The sequence below is a fragment of the Arachis hypogaea genome, chromosome 8 (assembly GCF_003086295.3).
Source record: "Arachis hypogaea cultivar Tifrunner chromosome 8, arahy.Tifrunner.gnm2.J5K5, whole genome shotgun sequence".
NCBI lineage: Eukaryota > Viridiplantae > Streptophyta > Magnoliopsida > Fabales > Fabaceae > Arachis > Arachis hypogaea.
In genome coordinates this window covers 6,592,127-6,612,823 of record NC_092043.1, presented here as the reverse complement: position 1 = coordinate 6,612,823, position 20,697 = coordinate 6,592,127, and the positions used below count along the sequence as shown (strand labels likewise).

The following is a 20,697-nucleotide window of genomic DNA, read 5'->3' as shown; positions in this document are numbered from 1 at the left end:
CATCTTGGTCCTTCAAACCTGATGACTGGCCGATTGTGAATTTTTCCTTACGCAGCACTTGTTGCCAGCCCTCTTCATCATCCATGCATGCCTCATTAACATGACCATCAGGCACGTGAGGAGCCAATGATTCCGTAACCACATCCTTCTCTTTAACAACTCCTAATTTCTCACACAAATTACGAGGATTCTCACCTAAATCATGAGCTTCTGATTCAGCCTCTTTTTGAATCTCATGATTGTTGTGTGGCACTAGTGTCGGGGATTCATTATTTTTTCCATCACCAAAGGAATTTCCGTTTCCTTCCAAGGACTCCTTCTTCATGCACAACGATTTATCATGCCCATACCGTGCACAAGTAGCACAAATCAACTGTAAACTCTCATACTCCACTTCATAAGTCACACCCTCCACTATAATATGTTTAATTATAGGCAACTCAAGATTAATTTGAACACAAGCTCGGGCATATTTTCCTCTTTCTGCAAACTTAGTGGCCAAATCTACTTTCACCGGAATCCCTATTGCAGAAGCAATTCGCAGCCTTGCTTGTTCCTGGTAGCACCAAATTGGAAGTCTCGAGACTCGAATTCATACCAGCGTTGATCCAAAGAATTTTTCGCATGGCCTTAATTAGTAGTACAAAAATATCTATAGAAATTAATTATTGATATCAATATCAATTTATCACTATCAATGTTAGTATCATATTTATGGCAATTAAAATTATAGAATTATGTTTATGTTTTTTATTTCTAATTATTGATATCTTAATCTTTTTAAAAATATATTTTACTTTTTTAAAATATAATAACGTGTGTATGTGCTGTTAGACCTTTATTATTATTATTATTATTATTATTATTATTATTATTATTATTAATTAATTAATTAATTAATTAATTAATTAATTAATTAATATCAATTTGTCACCATTAATGTATGTTCAATTTGCTACTAATTATGCTTGATTAAAATAATAATTGAAAAATAATAACTAAAAATATTAATGATCAACAATTAGTATTATACAACTAATATAATAATTAGTATTAACTTATATCGACGTGTATATCAACTTGCATAATAATGGAGAATTAGAATTATATAAATTAATATAATAATTAGAATGATTAAAAATATTTAATGATTGACAATTAGTATAATAATGTATTAAATATTAATTTTTATATAATTATAAAAAAAATATTTTCTTAAAATAGATTGAGAAGATAGTAAATATAAATATATTGAAAGTAGCGCTTTTATTTTAGAAAGAAAAATGTTCATAAGAAATTGACATCTCACTTCCAATATTTCTAAAAATATACTAATATACCAATAATACTAATAGTTGAAAAATAATTGTGAAGACTTATTAATAATTAATATTTAAGATAAGTAAATTAAATAACAATAATTAAAAAAAATCTTTAACAAATGTGAGAAATAAAAATAAAAAAATTGATAAATAATAAATGTAAATATATTAAAGAATAATATTTTTATTTTGGAGAAAAAAAACTTATGAGAAAATGACATCTCATTTTCATTAGTTAAAAAAATTTAATTTTAATTGATTAAGTAGATTATTATTATTATTATTATCAAAAAGACTTATAAGTACAGAATAATCAAATAATCCGTGCATTGAAAAGAATTTTATTATGATTAGAATAACTCATGCCATTAGTATATTATTATCATATCATATCATATTGATTTGATATAATTATAACAAAGACAATTTTTTAAATTAGTATAATTATGTATCATTTATTAAATATTAATTATAATATAATTATATTAATTAAAAATATTTTTTTAAAATAAATTTAGAAGAACGAATAGTGTAATTATTTTGAAAAAAAAATAAATTAACAAAAAAGTGACACCTCACCGTCATAAATTGAAAAAAAATCCAATTTTAATATATTAAGTAAATTATTATTTAGTAAATAAAAAGCATAGATTAATAAGTCCTAAACATAAAATCAGTTATATGCAAAAGCAAACTTATTAGGTCTGATCCACTCTCACAGTCTGATTCTCACTATATAAGTGGACAGCCTTCTGTACAAGCGGGTGCGGAGCAGACCCACCTGCCCTCCTCAGTCCTCAGTCCTCAGTCCTCAGTCCTCACTCACCCATAAACGTATAAATTAAAAATATTAATAAATAAATTATCAAAATTTAAATTCCTCCTCAGCTTCCGTTCTTTTTCCGGCGGGTTTATCAAAAAAGACCAAAAAAAAAAAATCGGCGTTATCTTTTTTCTTTCTGCTAGGGTTTTGTTTCTAATTTATAGTGTCGCGCATTCTTATTGCAACGGCTGAATTTTGAATCAATGGCACAAGTTCAGGTGAGCCCCAATGCGAACGGTGATTCCGCCGCCGCCGCTGCTTTTGTCCCGAACCAGTCAGTGATGACGTCACTGTACGTTGGAGATCTCGACCGCAACGTCAAGGATCCGCAGCTCTACGATCTCTTCAACCAGATCGGCCAGGTCGTCTCCGCTCGCGTCTGCAGGGACTTGGCCACCCAGCAATCCCTCGGTTACGGTTACGTCAATTTCAGTAACCCTCAAGACGGTTCGTTCGTCCATTTCTCTTCCATTTTTCTCCTTAAATATTGAATGTTCTTTTATTTAACATATGTCGATTGTGTGAATCTCTTGCAGCGGCAAGAGCATTGGATGTGTTGAATTTCACTCCGCTGAACAACAAACCGATTAGGATCATGTATTCTCATCGGGACCCTAGCTCCCGCACTAGCGGCGCTGCTAATATATTTATCAAGGTGATTTTAGAATCTCGAACCTTTTTCTTTCGGTATTTGTGAGTGGCGGCATATTATTTGGCTTATTGAATCTATTCTGTTTGTTGGTGCTACTGATGGTGCAGAATTTGGATAAGTCGATTGATCATAAGGCTCTGCATGATACTTTTTCCTCTTTTGGGACTATTCTTTCTTGCAAGATAGCCACAGATCCTTCTGGCCAGTCAAAAGGATTTGGCTTTGTGCAATTTGAGAAGGAAGAGTCTGCTCAAAATGCCATTGACAAGTTGAATGGAATGCTGATAAATGATAAACAGGTTTACGTGGGGCATTTTCAAAGAAAGCAGGATAGAGAGAGTGTCTTAAGCGCCAATATAAAATTTAGTAATGTGTATGTAAAGAACCTGTCAGAGTCCATGTCGGATGATAACTTGAAGAAAATTTTTGGGGAGTATGGGACAATTACTAGTGCTGTAGTGATGAGAGATTTAGACGGTAAATCGAAATGTTTTGGTTTTGTCAATTTTGAAAATGCTGATGATGCTGCTAAAGCTGTTGAGGCACTCAATGGAAAGAAATTTGATGATAAGGAGTGGTACGTTGGGAAAGCCCAGAAGAAATCCGAAAGGGAGCTTGCCCTGAAGGAGCGATTTGAGCAGAGTATGAAGGAAGCTGCTGACAAATATCAAGGTGCTAACTTGTATCTCAAGAACTTGGATGATAGCATCGATGATGTAAAGCTCAGGGAACTCTTCTCAGATTTTGGTACAATAACTTCATGCAAGGTTTGAATGCTGGTTCTTCTTTTGCTTGTACCTAACCTTCTATTGTCTTCTGTTTGTGAAACATGTGTGGTTTTTCCTGCCTGCAGGTTATGCGTGATCCACATGGAGTCAGTAGAGGGTCTGGGTTTGTTGCATTTTCATCTCCTGAGGAAGCTACTCGAGCTGTAAGCATACAAATATCTGTTTTCTTCTTTAATAATTGGCCATGAACTCAATTGCTAATAATCAATCATGTTGTTACTTGAAGCTCGGAGAAATGAAAGGGAAATTGATTTCTGGCAAACCTCTCTATGTTGCCCTTGCACAGAGAAAAGAAGAAAGAAGAGCCAAGTTGCAGGTAATACTTTGGACAAGTGTCAGCTGTTAGATATATATTCTTTATAATCTTCTATATATAAAATAATACTACTATAATGGAATTCTGATCCTTTTTAGGAACAGAAATTCCTCTATCTTGTCCATCATTGATGGTAGGTGTTTTGAATGCTCTAATATGAGTATATTGTAGGCTGTGAATGATTTAGTTAAATGAATAGAAAATCAGAAAGGTTTTTACTCGATCCTGCATTCCATTTATACCTTTGTTATTGTTTTCATCTAGCCTGATTACTTCATGCAGGCCCAGTTTTCTCAAATGACGCACGTATCAATGGCTCCTTCTGTTGCACCTCATCTCCCGCTCTATCCTCCAAGGGCCATGGGTCTTGGACATCCATTTTTGTATGGGCAAGCACCTCCAGCTGTCCTTCCTCAAGTAAATACATAGATTTTGTTTAGAATTTATTTACGTTGTTTAAATTTTAAAAAGCTGATGCCATGATTATCAAGTAATACTTTGACAAAAGGTTTGATCAGTACTGTTGTGTTATGTTGCCCCTGCATGTGTTACTTGATCATCGCATCACTTCATTTACTGAATATAATGTTTGCAATAAAAGTAATCATCTTTACAATAATAAATACAGGCTGGATTTGGTTATCAGCAGCAACTTGTGCCTGGGATGAGGCCAGGGGCTCCAATGCCAAGTTTTTTTGTTCCAGTGGTTCAGCAGGGTCAACAAGGGCAGCGCCCAGGTGTCCGTCGAGGAACAGGTCCTGTGCAACAACCACAGCAGCCAGTGCCGATGATGCAGCAGCAGGTGTGCTCATGTTCAACTTGTGTGTCTTTGTGTCTCTCTCTTTGCTATTAAACCCTGTTGGTGAGATACCCCTTTCTGTGTTTTTCAGATGCTTCCAAGGGGACGTGGCCATCGTTATCCAGGTGGTCGCAACATGCAGGAGGTTCCAATGCTTGCAGTCAACTATGACATGGGAGCTCTGCCCATCCGGGATGCGATGGGACAACCAATGCCCATTCAGGCCTTGGCTACTGCCCTTGCAAATGCTCCTCCAGGACAGCAGAGGACTGTAAGAGAGCTCTTTCCCTGCTATTGTTTCAGCATATTTGAGTTGCGAGTATCCATTGTATTATACACACTTGAAATTTGTCATACTGACTTTCTCTTGAATGATTTGGTAGATGCTTGGTGAAGCTTTATACCCACTTGTTGATAAGCTGGAACATGATGCTGCAGCAAAGGTTACAGGCATGCTTTTGGAGATGGACCAGCCTGAAGTGTTGCATCTGATTGAGTCACCCGATGCTCTCAAGGCGAAAGTTGCCGAGGCCATGGACGTGTTGAAAAATGTTGCTCAGCAGCAAACCAATGCCCCAGCTGATCAACTCGCCTCCCTCTCTCTCAATGAGAATCTTGTCTCTTAGATATGCAACGTTGTCCGTTCAGCAGCTCACATGATCGTAGAACTTCACAGTTTTGTGTCCGGTTTCTTGTAGGATTTAGCAGCACTCGTTGGATTAGTTTTTGAATTTACTTGTTTTATTTCTTCGTTGGCTGGTTGAGATTTTGATGGCGGCATTTTTTTATTCCCTTTAAAATTTTGGTATTTATATCCCGTTAATTTGAATTATGATGGTTGGTTCTTGAACTTTTACTTTATGAAGTTTTGGTAGAATACATTTTATTCCATATTTTAATAAGAGTTCAATTTCGGTGAGGTAAATAATTATATAGGTCATTTAGTGTAATTTTTATTGAACAATTGTAAAAAATAAATTGAGATTCTGCAAACAAACTTTCACTATGAACTGAAATATTATTTTTTATATATACTTGATTTTTAAATTATTTATTGGATGAATATAATATTTTACTTAAGTTTATTATATTTTTTTTTGTTATTATTTAATAAATAAAAAACATAGATTAAAATGTACTAAAAATAAAATCAGTTATATGCTAAAATAAATTTATTAGGTTGATCTAGTTTTACAGGTAGATGCTACTGTAGTCCCAAACCAGTTATTGACATGTTACTGTAAGTTGGGGGAACTTGACCACAACTCACTTGTCACCTAGTAATCTCTCGGTTATTTTTGCCAATTTCTCTTCTATTTTTTCTCCTAAATGTTGAATGATCTTTAATTTAACATTGATTTGGATTCACAATCTAATATCTGGCAAGAGTATTAGATGCGTTGAATTTTATTCTGCTGAACAACAAACCGATTAGGATCATGTATTCTCAGCTGCGCTGCTAATATGTTAGAATTTTACTATGCTGAACAACAAACCAATTAGGATCATGTATTCTCAGCCGCGCTGCTAATATATTTATCAAATTGACGTTATTATCGAAATAATAATTAAAATGATTCTTCCGTTTTAATTCAAATTAATTTTTAAATCGGGCCTGCTACACATACAAGCCTACAAGCAAACAAGTTGGCCCAGCCCAAACAGAAATCACGCGCATGAAGAGAGATAACATGGCGCGTCAAAATCACGCGCTCAACATTCGAACGGTTACATATGGCAGACTCTTCCACTTCTTCCACTTCTTCCATTTCTCAAGGCGCTTTCAAAACAACGAAACCCTCCCATTTTCGAGCGAAAATCAAGGTTCAAAATATAGAAATCGTAGTTCGAAAACTGCATCAAAACACCATCAAACTCTCTGTGAAGAATCTGAAGAAAAAACAAACCAAGAATACTCAACGTAAGTCCATTAAAATACTGTATATTTTACTTTTCTTCTACGTCGTTCTTCTAGGGTTTACTATTACTCTTGCTTCTTTGTTACACTGTTCTAAGTTATACGTCGTTCTTCTAAGTTCTACGTCGTTCTACGTTGTTATTCTAAGTTCTCCTGCTATTTTTGTTGATTTTTAGGGGTTTATTCCGTAGATTCGGGGGTGTAAACTGCTTAACCTTGTAATGTGGCTTGATATTGAAGCATGGTTGAGTGATATCTGACTGATATCTATATGGATGTATCTGAATAATATCTATGGGTGTATCTCACTGTAATCAACGGGTGTATCTTGTTTGATATCTTTGGGTGTATCTGAATAATATCTATGGGTGTATCTCACTGTTATCAATGGGTGTATCTTGCGGATATCTTTGGGTGTATCTGACTCATATATATGGGTGTATCTTACTGTTATCAATGGGTGTATCTTATTGTTATCAATGGGTGTATCTGAGTCATATATATATGGGTGTATATTACTGATATTTTTGGGTGTATTTTTAGTTTCAGAGAAAATGGCAGCAAGAAACCAAACTAAAGACCTTAAATGTGCCACACATCTCCTGAATGATAAGTTCAGAAACATGACTGAGGAGAAGAAGGCGATTGTGAGGGATCTTGGATTCGGTGGGTTGATGCACATCCCACCACTGAGGGTGGATCACCAACTCTTAAGGGAGCTGGCAAACAACTTCAAACTTGGGGAGAACAGACTGAAGACATGATATGGTTCTTTCCAAATAACCCCAAAAAAAATAGGTGATGCGCTTGGTATCAATGCAACAGGTAATTAGCTCAAAATTATAGGTGTATATTAAGTTGTTGCTTGGGTGTATATTAAGTTGATGCTTGGGTGTATTTGAACCGACTTGGATGCTTTGTTGTCTTCCTTTTTGTAGGAGATCTATTTCCTGAGAAAGTTGAGTATAAGAAACTTTCTGATGATGACAAAATAATTTATAGAAGATTCCAGGGTAAGACCCTCAAAAGTCTTACCGATGAAATGATGGAAATCGGCGTTGGCAACGAAGAGGAACGCCTGATGTTCAAGAGGATATTCATCCTCTACATACAGATGGCGTTCCTTTTGCCAACGACGATAAACAAAATATCGCCCGTGCACCTGGACCCAATTTTTATGATGGACGGCATATCGGAGAGAAACTGGGGGGGGGGGCATGTTTTGACCTTCATGGTCAAGGGCATCACAGACTATCAAGAGAAGAAGAAGAAGGCAATCAATGGCTGCCTCTTTGCCCTGATGATAATCTACTTTCATCTTTCAAAAAACAAAGGCAAGAACAGGGCTGAAAGACCACAAAAGCCATGGATTGCCAACTGGACTAAGGAGCAGTTGGTGGAAAGAATGAATGCAGAAAGAGAGGAAATTTTGGTGAGTAATCATAATAAGTTGGTGTATTTTATTTACCCGAATGGTGCTAACTAAAATATCTCATGTTTCAGGGGATTGTGAAGATGGCAGAGACAAGAGAAAAAATGAGAAAAAAAGAAAAAAAAGAAAAAAACAAGAAATAAAAAAAATAAAAAAAGGAAGGCGAGCCCAACATCGTCTTCGGAGACAGAAACTACTGACAGTGACACTTCTACCTCTGAGTCTGAGGCTCAAGAAGACTCAGAGGATTCGGGAAGAAAACACCCCGGCAAAAAGGGGAAAAAGTAAGTACCCTACTTGGGTGTAATTTCTTTTTCGGTTTGGGTGTATTTTGTTTGTCCACGTTGGGTGTATGTAGCTTATTAAGCAGGGTGTGTTTCGTTTGCTGCGTTGGGTGTATATTGTATATTTAGTTGGGTGTATCTCGTGAATTCGTTTGGGTGTATTTTTAGTATGTTCTAAATGACAATTGTTTGCCTTCCAGAATGGACTCAAGAAAAAGAAAGCAGAGGCAAGAGGAGTCAGATTCTGATTCAGAATCTGAATCTGAACCAAGTGATGAGTAATGTCCTGAAATTATTACTCCTTTCTTTTGTCTTCCTTATAAAGATTTTGTGTATTAACTGAAGTGTCTTTTATTGACTTATAGGAGCGAAGAATCATCACCTGGGAAGAAGGAGAAGAAAAAGAAAAAAACAAAAACAACTCCAAAAAAGTAAGCAATTCTTTGGATAAAATTCTGTGATAAAATTAATTTTTTATTTCTGATTGGTAATATTTTTTTTCCACCCAGAACACAACAAAAAAAGAAAAAAGTTGTTGTGGAGGATTCACCTCCTGAAGAAGATCAATACTTTGACGGGTACAGTACCTCGTAAGCTATACTACGGTCTATCATCGTAATTATTTTTGTTAACGTCTTATTTTATGAATGTAGTGAGAGACATGAAATATCAAGTGACGAACCCGATGAATGCCTAGAGGAAAACGTTGATAAATCTGCTGCAGAGGGGTATGTCTTGCTGGGCTATGTATTTGAGATTTTGGTGTCTTTTGTTTGCTAATAATTGTATCTTGTTTCGCAGGGAGAACCAAGCTGACCTGCGATCGACAGAAGGTCGCTATGTGTCCTCTAAAACGTAAGAAGCTTTATTATTTAATAAAATCTTGTTATCATGATTTGGATGTATTCTGTGAAACAATTTGGGTGTATTTTATTGATCAAGTTGGGTGTATCTTGTTTACTAAGTTGGATGTATATTTCGTTTGAATAACATGAAATCTGTTTAGACTACCGGCTGTGAACTTGGGAAGTGATGATCCTTCCTCTCAAGGATGCACAGAACAGAGTAGTGTAAACCAGCCGTCTCAGAGCATGTAATTTCTCTTTCAAATAACCGTTACTTTTGTTCTTCTAATAACTTCTACTTCTAATTCTGTATATATTTTTTTTAGAAAAAAAAGCCCTTTATTATTTTATTCAAGAAAAAAAAGGCAGCAAAAAAAAGCAAAAACTGCAAGTATGTAAGTTCTCAAAAAACAAAGCCCGTCTTCTTTTTTAATTGTTCGGGTGTATTTTTTGATCTTCTTTGGGTGTATTTTAGGTTGACTCCGACTGATTCGAATATGATGGTTGTTAGGGAACAAACGCCGTCGGAAGCACTTGCAATGTGAGTTTTCCAAGAATATTTCAACCTTATAACCTTATTATTTTCAAATACGTTGTTAACCTTTCATTTTTATTCTTGTTTAGAGTCCCGATCCACTTTTTTGTGCCGGCATCCCAACAAACAACCACTGACGCAGATTTCGAACCAACCCCTATGCTACAGATTGAAGGGGCTAGAGAAACGTAAGAAAATAGTATTGGGTGTATATTTATTTAGGGTTTGGGTGTATATTTGATAACAGTTTGGGTGTATATTCTTCCTGATTAATTTTGTGTAACTGTGCAGCACTCCTGAAACCCCCAAACAACTTCAAGAAACAACACCCAAGCTTCCCCCAGCTCCAACAAAAATGTAAGTTCATTAGACTAAAATCAATCTTTGCTTATCATCCGCATATTCTTATTCTTACTCTTATTCTTATACATAATGACGCAGTCATCCAGACGCAGAGGACGCTGCTGCCCTGTTGATGATGGCACGGACAGCAACATATGTTCCTAAAACAGATCTGGGGATGCCATCATTCAGCCTCGGATTGACAGATTCAAGCCAGGAGGGGGCGTCGACGCAGGAGATAGAAAGGGAAAAATCTCCAGAAACTGCAACTATGCTAGAACAATTAGACAGTTTGGTCCAAAAATTAGCAAGCAGTGCGTCAAAGGGAAAAGACGAAAGTCCACAAATTCAGAGGGAGACTGGGGGAGAAAGTTCTGCAAAGGTTGAAACTCCTGGAGGAATAAATCAAATTCCGGATGATATGAAACAAAAGTGCTACATCTGGGGGACGAGACTGAAGGAAGATGCAAAAGGCGATACTGACGAGTATGAGGAGATATGCACTCTGATTGGCCAAGGAGAATACATTTTGATGAGAACGCACCTTGCATCCCTCCAGGCAAAAAGTGATATAGAATCTCAGGTAATTTTAGACTAACATTAATGTTTTTACACCAAAGTCAACTGCAATGTTTATTAATTTAAAATTGATTTCTAGATTGTATCTGCCATCTGCCTCATCCTAAACCAGAAAAAGGAAAAGAGGTTTCAGGCACAAATATACTGTCTCCCCCCCGATATTGTGGTAAGTGTTACTTCTACGAACTTTGGGTGTATTTTATGCATTGATTTGGGTGTATTTTTTAGCTTAGATTGGGTGTATGTTGTGTATTTTCGGTTTTTCATTTCTTGTATCGCAATTCTTGCAGAGCATGGCACTTTCGGATCACCCAAGGGGGAATTCATATCCCCGAAAACGAACAAAGAATTCAGGGTGGAAGCCTACCCGAGTTTCATTGAATTCATAGATAGAAAAAAATTAAGTTCGCATCCATATGTAAGTTTTCGTTTCGTAAATTTGTTAGTACGCTTATTTACTTATATGCCAAATAAAATAATAGACTGTTGAAATGTGGCAATCCTTCAGATTTTTGCTCCTGTTTGCCACTCGGGACATTGGTGGTTATGGCTGATAAATACAAGAAAGCGGAAATGTCAAATACTTGACCCGCTACACAAAAAAGCTCCAAGCGATGAGAGAAAGGACATTAATAAATTCACTGTAAGTTGCCTCTGTCTTCTTTACTTTAATAGATAGGTTTATTTTGAAGGTTGAGTTGGGTGTATATTCCATATTCAGTTGGGTGTATCTTGTCCATTCATTCGGGTGTATTATTGATTTGTTTTGGTATTTAAGGGATATGTATTTTCAAGATTGATAACATATGCCGGCGGGAAACCTCTCGAGAAAGGCGAGAAGGAGAAGGAAATTAAAGCACCATATGTTAAAATTTCAGGCCAAAATACAAGGTATAGATTTGTGACTCTGAACCTTAAACTTTCCTAAATGAGATTTGTAATTTATTTTCTTCGTTTTCAGCTATGACTGCGCTATCTACGTAATGAAGTGGCTTGAGTTAATTGAGCCGGAAAACATTAAAAAGGGGAAGTATGAATGGGATAATTGGACACAGGTAACTGTCTTTAGAACTATATAACTCTGTATTACTTTACTGAATTAATATTTCTGTTTAAACATAACATACTTTTTAATTGTAGGAGGAGGTGGACCACTATAGAGTGGAGTATGCTTCCCGGATACTATTCAGTGAGATGAATAAACAGAGAGATCGGGCAATTAGAGAGAGTAGTGCTATAAGGCTGTCGAAGCCATCCTCTGTATTATTGAGTCCGTTTTGTCAAATTAATTCTGCTGATATAGAAACTGGGTGATCCAACTGCTGGGTAGTTTGTAAATTGAACAAATGATGTAAATATTTTCCATTTATCAACAACTTCTATTCCATGTATATTTTTTCCCATAGTTAAACTATCTGTGCTGGTAAACTGTCTGTGATGTATTCAAAAACTGTATTACAGGTGGTAAAACATAAAGCAAAAAATCAAGGCATACGCATATTATAAACTGTTACACCCAACGCAAGTCTAATAATACACCCGAGGTTGAATAAAATATACACCCAATTGTCTGTGCTGTATTCAAAATGAATGAATTACATGTACTAAAATATGAAAAAAAACATCAACTGAAATATACGCCCATAACCTGTGAATTTTTACAGCTTTTGTTCTATATGTATCTATATATGTGTCTATATGTAAATTGTCAATTAACAAAAATACACCCAAAAGAAACAATGTTTTTACACCCATACTCTTTATAACTATACACCCAAGGAGTTATCCCCTGCTGCTGGTACCCTGAACTGATAATTTATAACTTGTCCCTGATATTGGCTGCAACTTGAATGCGCCGCTGATGCAGCATCAAACAGGTTTATCTGAATATAACACTCACGCATTAGCTAAACTATTAACTAGAAAAATAAACTCAATCGCCACAAATTTAAAGAACATTACATTTACCTCGCTTAAAACTTTCGTCTTCTTCTTCTTTGTGGCATTTGCAATCTGTTTCTCCAGCTTTGAACCTAGCCTGTTTTTTGGACGTCCTCTTGTTCGAATCCTTGGCGGGCTTTGAAGCTCGTTAACGGATTCCAAGTTGGCGTCTTCGTGGGATAAAGAAGATGTCCCCTTCCTTTTGCCTTTTAATGCTTCTATCTCGGCCATGACGTTATCGTACGCACGGTGCAGAATTGCAGTCAGCTCCTCCGATTCGGAGGCAAATTCGTAAATATTTTGCGAACGAAAAACCAATTGGTCGAACCTCTTGCTTCTTGGCTCCATCAGTGGCTCGTCGTGGCTGCTCTTGATGTGTGTGTGTCACCTCTTTACCTTCTTGCTCCATCGTTCCAGTATGTATCTAGGGGACACTTGGCTTACTTGTTCGAAGCTTAACACGCTTAGTGCGTGACGGCACAGTATCCCTCTCGACTCGAATAATAAGCATTGGCATTTTACCTCGGCTGCAACTGAGTCGTAGGTAACCGCGAACTTGTCGAATATTGAGCTGGAAACTTGTTCTCCGACTTCGTATACTGAATAGCCTAGAGCGGAATTCTTTAATCTGGTGATGCAATTCGCCTTTCCTCTGAATTGGGCTTGGACTTCCCTAAACTTTGCGTGAGTGTACGCATCTTGAAACTGAGCTTCGATGGAGGATTTGGTTGCACACGGTATGACCGTATGAAACTCTGCAGCATCTGATTCTCTCTCTGCTTGCTCCCTGCTTCCGAGGCAATTATCGTACTGTTTGACGAACTGAATGAGCGAGCTATTCCGGGTGATGTACTTGTTAAAAAATGAATGCATGCTCTCGCTCCTTTGTGTGCTTCTCATCCCTGCCCAGAAGTGGTGGTCCAGATACATAGGAACCCATATGTGACGGTCTTCGTACAGATCTGCATAATACACCCAAACACACACAGTAAAATACACCCGAGAGATCGTACAATTTACACCTCTGCTGCAGATTTTAAAAACACATTACCTGAAAGCCACTTGTTGTCCGCAAGACCAAAATTCACCAGAAAATCATTCCAATTCCTATCGAATGAGTCTTTGCTATGAGAGTTCCAAACAACATGGCTCATTTGTTGTTCGATATCGGCATGTCCCTTGTACCCGTTTAATTTGCTTGGAATCTTCTTCATGATGTGCCAAATACACCAGTGGTGAACTGTTGTTGGCATACAGGCCTCTAAAGCCCTTTTCATTGATGCGCACTGATCGGTGAGAAACCCTTTCGGAGCGTTTCCTCCCATGCAACGAAGCCAGCATTGAAATAACCATTTGAATGATTCAATTTCTTCGTTCTTCATCAAAGAGCATCCGAGAAGTGTTGACTGACCGTGGTGATTCACCCCGACAAAAGAACCACAGACCAAATTATACCTGAAACGAATTACCATCGTCCAGAATGCAAAATCATTAGGTACACCCTAACAAATGCTTCGAATACACCCAATGACACAGCCAATATACACCTCTGCTGCGGATTCGTAAAAATAAATTAATTTAGCATCATAAACAGGGACAGTTTGTTACCTGTTTGTATTGTAGGTGGTGTCGAATGAAATGACGTCTCCGAAATACTCAAAGGCGGCTCTGCTTCTTGCGTCGGCCCAAAAAGCCAGCTTAATCGATTGATCCTCCTCGAGTTCGAGCTCAAAAAAGAAATTCGGATTCTTCTCTTTCATTCTTAAGAAATATTTCCCGAATTCCTTTGCATCTTCTTGTTCGGAAACATTCCGCACTTCCCTGGTAATGTAATTCCTCACGTCCTTTTCGATAAAATTTAACTCGCGGTGACCCCCGGCAGCCGCAACAAATGATTGGTAGGTTTTGCTTGGTCTGATACCGGCCTCGTCGTTATTCTCTATCGTACGACGAATGGACATGCTTAGTTCCCTGTGCTGTTTGAGCATCTCTGCTTTGCTTGGACAGTAGGGGTGTGAATGATCCAACACAACCTTTGAAATGATCCAAGCACCGACATCCTTCAATGTGTGTATATAAATTCTTGCAGGACAGTTTAAACCGGCTGTCGGATTGGTCTTCTCGGTTGGAGATATTTTAGATTTCCATTTTCCCTCTCTGCTACATGTAATCAGTTGATTCTTAATCTCGTTTCCCTTCCTATTTGTGCACCGAACTCTTGTAGAGAAACCTGCAGCCTTGGCGTAGTTCCTGTAAAATTTTCCGGCATCTTCAAGGGTGGTAAAGGTCATTCCGACCTTCGGAACAAGCTCGTCATCAACAACCGAGAGAGGCTGCACAATACACCGTGTCAGAACTGTGAATACACCCATAGATATGATACAAATACACCCAATCATGTCTAATATGATACACCCGAACCGAAACAACTCAACTACAGAATGACCTTTAAAGCCATAAACAGTCAATACACAGGCTGCAGAATACACCATGTCAAAAACTAAAAACACACCCAATCATGTCTGATATAATACACCTGAACAACAACAACTCAATTAAAAATAACAAAAAACCAGTAAAGTGTATATACACCCACACTTATAGCTAAAATACACCCAAAAAAGAATTGATCTACACCCGAGCGTCTGTTATAAATTCCAGGTAATTAAACAATGTTCAGCAATTTTTAAACTACACAATGCTATACAAATTACTGTAAATCAAACCTCAAGAACTTCGTTAGATTCAAATTCATAATCCACATCGCCTGGATTCAGCACACAATCTGAGCTTGAAGGATCCATTATCTTCAAAACGAGTTCGAACTTTGATTTCAGAAAACAACAAATCAAAAGAGAAAACGAAGCTCGAGTTGCAGAGAGAGAAAAAGATAACGTAAACGAAGAACATACCAGTGAGAAAAGAAGAGGAAAAGATCGATGGAGAAGAATGAGGGAAGACGCGCGAGAAGAAGAACAACCAAATCTCAAAATAACGAAAACGAAGAAGGAAACAAATATTTTAAATTTGGAAGTTAGATATACGCGGGATATTATATAGCGCGTGTAATCAACGTACGTGGAGGAGCGCGTATTTTAAATTTATTGTTTAATAAACTTGTAAAGCATACAAGCCCTAATGGCTTGTATGCAGAGCTTTTCCGTTTTTAAATTAATTAAAATAGTGTTTTGATTAAAATAATTTTTTCATCCATCATCAAATTAACTTAACCAAAATTCTACCTAGTATGTTAGTTGGCATAATAATAATAATAATAATAATAATAATAATAATAATAATAATAATAAATAGCGGTACTCAAAATAGTCCTTTAGTCTTAACAATATTCTATTGAAAAAATTGGATTATTAACAAAACGTTAGATTTGGTTGTATGAATTATTATAATTTAAAATTATTAGGCCAAAAGTGTTTTAATTTACAAGAGTAATTGAATTTATGATGAGTTGAAATTTAAATTAATATAAAATATAGTTATTAAGGAGGAGAACAAATAAATAAATGAATAATAAAATAATAATGCCATAAAATTTTAGAGTTATATTTTGATTTTGATAAAAAAAATAACAACACATGATTTATCTCCTTTGGCATTATCAGAACAAGTGTCATATAAGTCTCAAATTCACAATAATTACAACACAAATTATATCAACTCAATCACATAAAAATTATCCTCACCCATCATGCGTCTATCACTTCACCAACAATACACTACAACTCAAAAGAGTATTGAATACAATCGTAAAAATATAGTTAAAATAAGATATGGACAATATATGCGTCTCTTCTCCTACAAAAGCAATTATTTCCATATGCAATACTAGTTTTCCTACAATAAAAAAATAAAAAGTATATTAGTGTTAGTTTTAAACGTAAATATAATTAACTATTTCTAATTTCAAACGAGTATTTAAACTAAGCCATTAATAAATAAAAAAAAAGTAACTAATGCTCATAATAACTAACACATGATTTATCTCCTTTGGCATTATCATGATGTGCATATTACTTACAAACTTTGTATTTTTTCTATTTTTCAGTTGCTTTGTTTTGCCACCTTTAACACGCTTTCCATATCCTTTGGTGTTTGAATGTTCAAGAGGAAGAATATCAATATTTTAAAAAATATCGATGCTAACGGAAGACTCTAACTTGTTCTTTTTGCTTGCAAGGATCACCTTTTATCTTAGTATTGTGACTCAATTTCTAAACCTCTATTTATCACAAATTGGAGTTTTTTTTAGATCTACGGGCCATATGCATACATTTGAACAGTTGAGTCATGCATCTGAAATCAGTTTGCTTTCACTTCCAAATTTAGGTCTAACAACCAGAGACTAGAGGGGCAGCACCGTCAACACCAATGATGCAAACAGCTTAGAAAGGAGCAACGGCAATGACGAGCACAAAGAAGAGCGATGATGACGATAAGAAGGAAAAGTTGCAGCAAGGAAAGGTTCAAAAAGTAGAGATTTAATTTTTGGTCCAACTTAGGAGGAAAATAGAGTGGAGAGAGGACGGGATGTAAGAGGCAACCTAACTTTTGATGAGACTGAAAGTAGTAATTTAATTTTTTATTTCATGTAATCTAGCTTTTAAATTAGGTTTAATTTTGGCCATTAAATTCAATTCAATGATAATAATTGCATTTTCATATTCTTTTGTAAAAAATCTATATATATATATATCACTTTGTTTGGTAGACAATGAATTTTGTGACTTATATTTTTTTAAATATAAAACTTGAAGAGTTTTGGTTATAAAAGAAGGATTATGTAAATAGGAGCCATTTAGATAAATATGCTTAAAACATCTTTTGTTTAAAGATGTTTTTAAATAATTAAAATTCAATACGTATAATTAATTAAATTATATTATTTTTATCAAAATTAGATCAGATAAATTGATTTAGTCAAAAATTAATAAATTATACCTTGAATCAGTCTAAATTAATATTTTTTATAAAAATAATTATAATATTTCTATCATAAAAAATAACTAAAATATTCTTTTATATATATATATATATATATATATTAAGAATCCTAAATTCTAACTCCTTTTTTTTGTGTTGTTATAGGGTTAGAATTTAGAATTTTTAAAATTAAAAAATATATAATAAAAATATTTTAGTTATTTTCTATAATAAGATTATTGTAGTCATTTTTTATAAAAAAGAATATTAATTTAAATCGGTTCAAGGTTTGGTTTACTGATTTTTTGACCAAATCAATTTGTCTGATCTAATTTTGACAAAAATAATATAATTTAATCAATTATATGTATTAAATTTTAGTTAATAACAAACATCTTTAAAAAAACGTTTTAAGTATCTTTATGGGAATATCTTCCTATCCAAATTGTAAAATAATGTTATACAGGAAAAGTGGAGCATTTCAAATAAAATTTAGCCTTGTACATATGTAAATGAAAAAGTATAAGTAGACAATTAAAATATTAAACAATGTGAACAATAGATATATTGGATGTTCATTTCATTAAGTGTATGAATGGTTATTTTAATATTAAAATTTAGATAATTAATTTAAAAATGTAATATATTTTTATTTGATTGGTAGTTATTAATGTTGTTTAAGATGGTTATTATTTACCTAACACTTTCCGTTGTGAATAAGACCACGTACAAAATGAAATAAATGCCTAAAAATTTTAGTGGATGGGAGGCGTGAAGACGCTGAAGAAGGAAGTACCGAGCACTGGATGATATGAAATGAAATGGATGTGGAGGAGTGAAGACGTTGAAAAAGAGGATGAGTGGATAAACCTAGAATCCATGGCTGTGTTCCAAACTAACATTATCCACATGAATAAGGCTATTACTTGGATAGGATGAGGAGCAGTCGAGTAGTTAAGCGCATTTCAGAATGCCTCGTGAAGCCACACCTCCCGAACGAGGAATCAACGCAGTTGTGCCACTTAACTCCGTGGGATATTGTCCCCTTGTCCATTCATTATATCCAGAAAGGCCTTCTTTTCACGAAACCACAAAACCAGCCACAAGATTTCACCCATAATCTGTTGCATAATCTGAAGCATTCCCTCTCTCTTACCCTTCTCCATTTCTATCCACTTGCAGGCCGCCTTGTGACTCACCAAACCCAAGACCCTCCCTCTTATTCTGTCTCTCTTGATTGCATCAACTCTCCAGGAGCAAGATTCATCCATGCAATCTTAGACCTCACCGTATCCGATATCCTCTCTCCTGTCTATGTCCCCCCATTGTTCACTCGTTCTTCGACCTCAACAAAGCAGTCAACCATGACGGTCACGCCATGCCTCTCTTGTCTGTCCAAGTCACTGAGCTAATCGATGGTGTTTTCATAGGCTGTTCCATGAACCACTGTGTCGCTGATGGCACTTCTTATTGGAGCTTCTTCAACACGTGGTCTGAGATATTTCAATCTCAAGCCAAAGGGGAAGATGTTAATGTTGTCAACATTTCTCACCGACCAATCCACAAGCGCTGGTTTCCAGAGTTAATTAATCTTCCCTTCAAACACCATGACGAGTTTATCTGCAGATACGAAGCACCCAAGCTGAGAGAGAGGATCTTCCACTTCACAGCTGATTCTATCGCGAAACTCAAAGCCAAAGCCAACAAAGATTCCAGCACCAACGAAATCTCTTCGTTCCAGTCATTGTCAGCTCACGTTTGGAGAAGCATAACACGTGCTCGCAGCGTGCCGTGTGATCAAAGAAGCAGTTGCATAGTGGTTATAAACAACAGAACGAGAATGGAACCACCTCTGCCGCAAGAGTACTTCGGAAACTCAGTTAACTCTGTGAGAGCGGTTGCAACAGCAGGGGAGCTGAGTGAGCATGATCTGGGTTGGGCAGCGGGTAAGGTGCACGAAGCTGTCGCAAACTACAACCACAGAGTGGTGATGGATTGGCTCAACCGGTGGGTGCGATCCCCTGCTATTCATCAAACCGGTCGCTTTATTGATCCGTACAGTGTGGTGATGAGCAGTTCTCCAAAGTTCAATGTTTATGGGAATGAATTTGGAATGGGGAAAGCCGTGGCGGTTCTGAGTGGATATGCCAACAAGTTTGACGGCAAGGTGACGTCATATCCTGGCCGCGAAGGTGGGGGAAGCATTCAATTGGAAGTGTGTCTTTCTCCTCATACGATGAGCGCCTTGGAATCTGACCAACACTTCATGGATACGGTTTCTGTGTTCAATCCCCTCCACTAGTTCCAATTCTTCGTAGTACTTGCTCTCTCATCATTAGCATTATCGTTAGTTAGGTCACTTGTTTATGCCTAATGAGCAATAATTGACATCTATCTATCTACTTACATGACACACACCTTGAAACTTTGATGGATTTGTTGGAGAATTAGCAAAAAGGATATGGGTGATTAAAGTTGGAGGAAATAGTTACCGTGTGAATGTTCTTAGTTACCATCAAACAAAAGTAATAGAAAAAGAAATATTAAGAGTGTATTTAAAAAGCCAGGAATCAAAATTCTTTCGGGAATTGAATTCTATTTAGTTTAGAATCTTTCTTGTTGCCCCGCCCTTGTGTTCTTGACTTCTTTCCAATTTCATAAGGGTTATATTTAAGTGGTTTTTTTTTTTTAATTTTAAAAGATAACGAAGAGGAGAGAAGTGAGCAATATGCTGTGCTGCCATTTCAATTTAGAATGAGTAATATTTTGTATAATGTAAAAGGCTTGGGTAAATGATATGAGTGCTGAGATTATTTTAGAATGGAAAAGTACGAAGAAACAATAGAGGTATTGTACAATGTATATTGTTCCGTACGAGGAGAGCTGAGGTATATGATGCCTAGCCAGCTGTTGGATTTATGAAAGTGCTATAAGTCGTCCAGTGAGCAGCGCCACAAAATAACCTTGACACCAGGAACACGGTGGCGGGAGCACCTGCAAAAAGCACTTCGACGCTCAAGTTAGAGTAAGAATTATCAGAGAGTGAGAATAATAAACTAGAATGAGTAGTGTAACCTGTCTTTCTTAGGTTGCTTAGGTTTGATTTTATAGATGAATGGAGTGCCATGTGCTGCCTGATTTGTTCCGATATTAGTGGCCAGGATGATAAGTTTCGTTGCTGTA

The 20,697-nt window shown here is 36.1% G+C and overlaps 1 protein-coding gene and 1 pseudogene across 1 annotated transcript; both read left to right on the top strand.

Moving 5' to 3' along the window:
* Positions 1–2,028: 2,028 nt before the first annotated feature.
* LOC112705861 (polyadenylate-binding protein 8) lies at positions 2,029–5,625 on the top strand. The gene is made up of 9 exons (XM_025756840.3): positions 2,029–2,592; positions 2,682–2,800; positions 2,905–3,564; positions 3,651–3,728; positions 3,812–3,901; positions 4,184–4,318; positions 4,530–4,703; positions 4,792–4,971; positions 5,084–5,625. Exons 1-9 carry the CDS (start codon positions 2,349–2,351, stop codon positions 5,324–5,326), a joined length of 1,923 nt encoding a protein of 640 aa, XP_025612625.1. The 5' UTR covers positions 2,029–2,348; the 3' UTR covers positions 5,327–5,625.
* A 12,655-nt stretch (positions 5,626–18,280) lies between these two features.
* LOC112705860 (uncharacterized acetyltransferase At3g50280-like) lies at positions 18,281–20,116 on the top strand (annotated as a pseudogene).
* The last annotated feature ends 581 nt before the right edge of the window (positions 20,117–20,697 follow it).

Coding starts and splice junctions, on each gene's coding strand:
- LOC112705861 (XM_025756840.3), top strand. CDS start 2,349: ATGGCACAAGTTCAGGTGAGCCCCAATGCGAACGGTGATTCCGCCGCC. Junction 2,801..2,904: donor CTGCTAATATATTTATCAAG/GTGATTTTAGAA, acceptor CTGATGGTGCAG/AATTTGGATAAGTCGATTGA. Junction 4,319..4,529: donor CTCCAGCTGTCCTTCCTCAA/GTAAATACATAG, acceptor TAATAAATACAG/GCTGGATTTGGTTATCAGCA.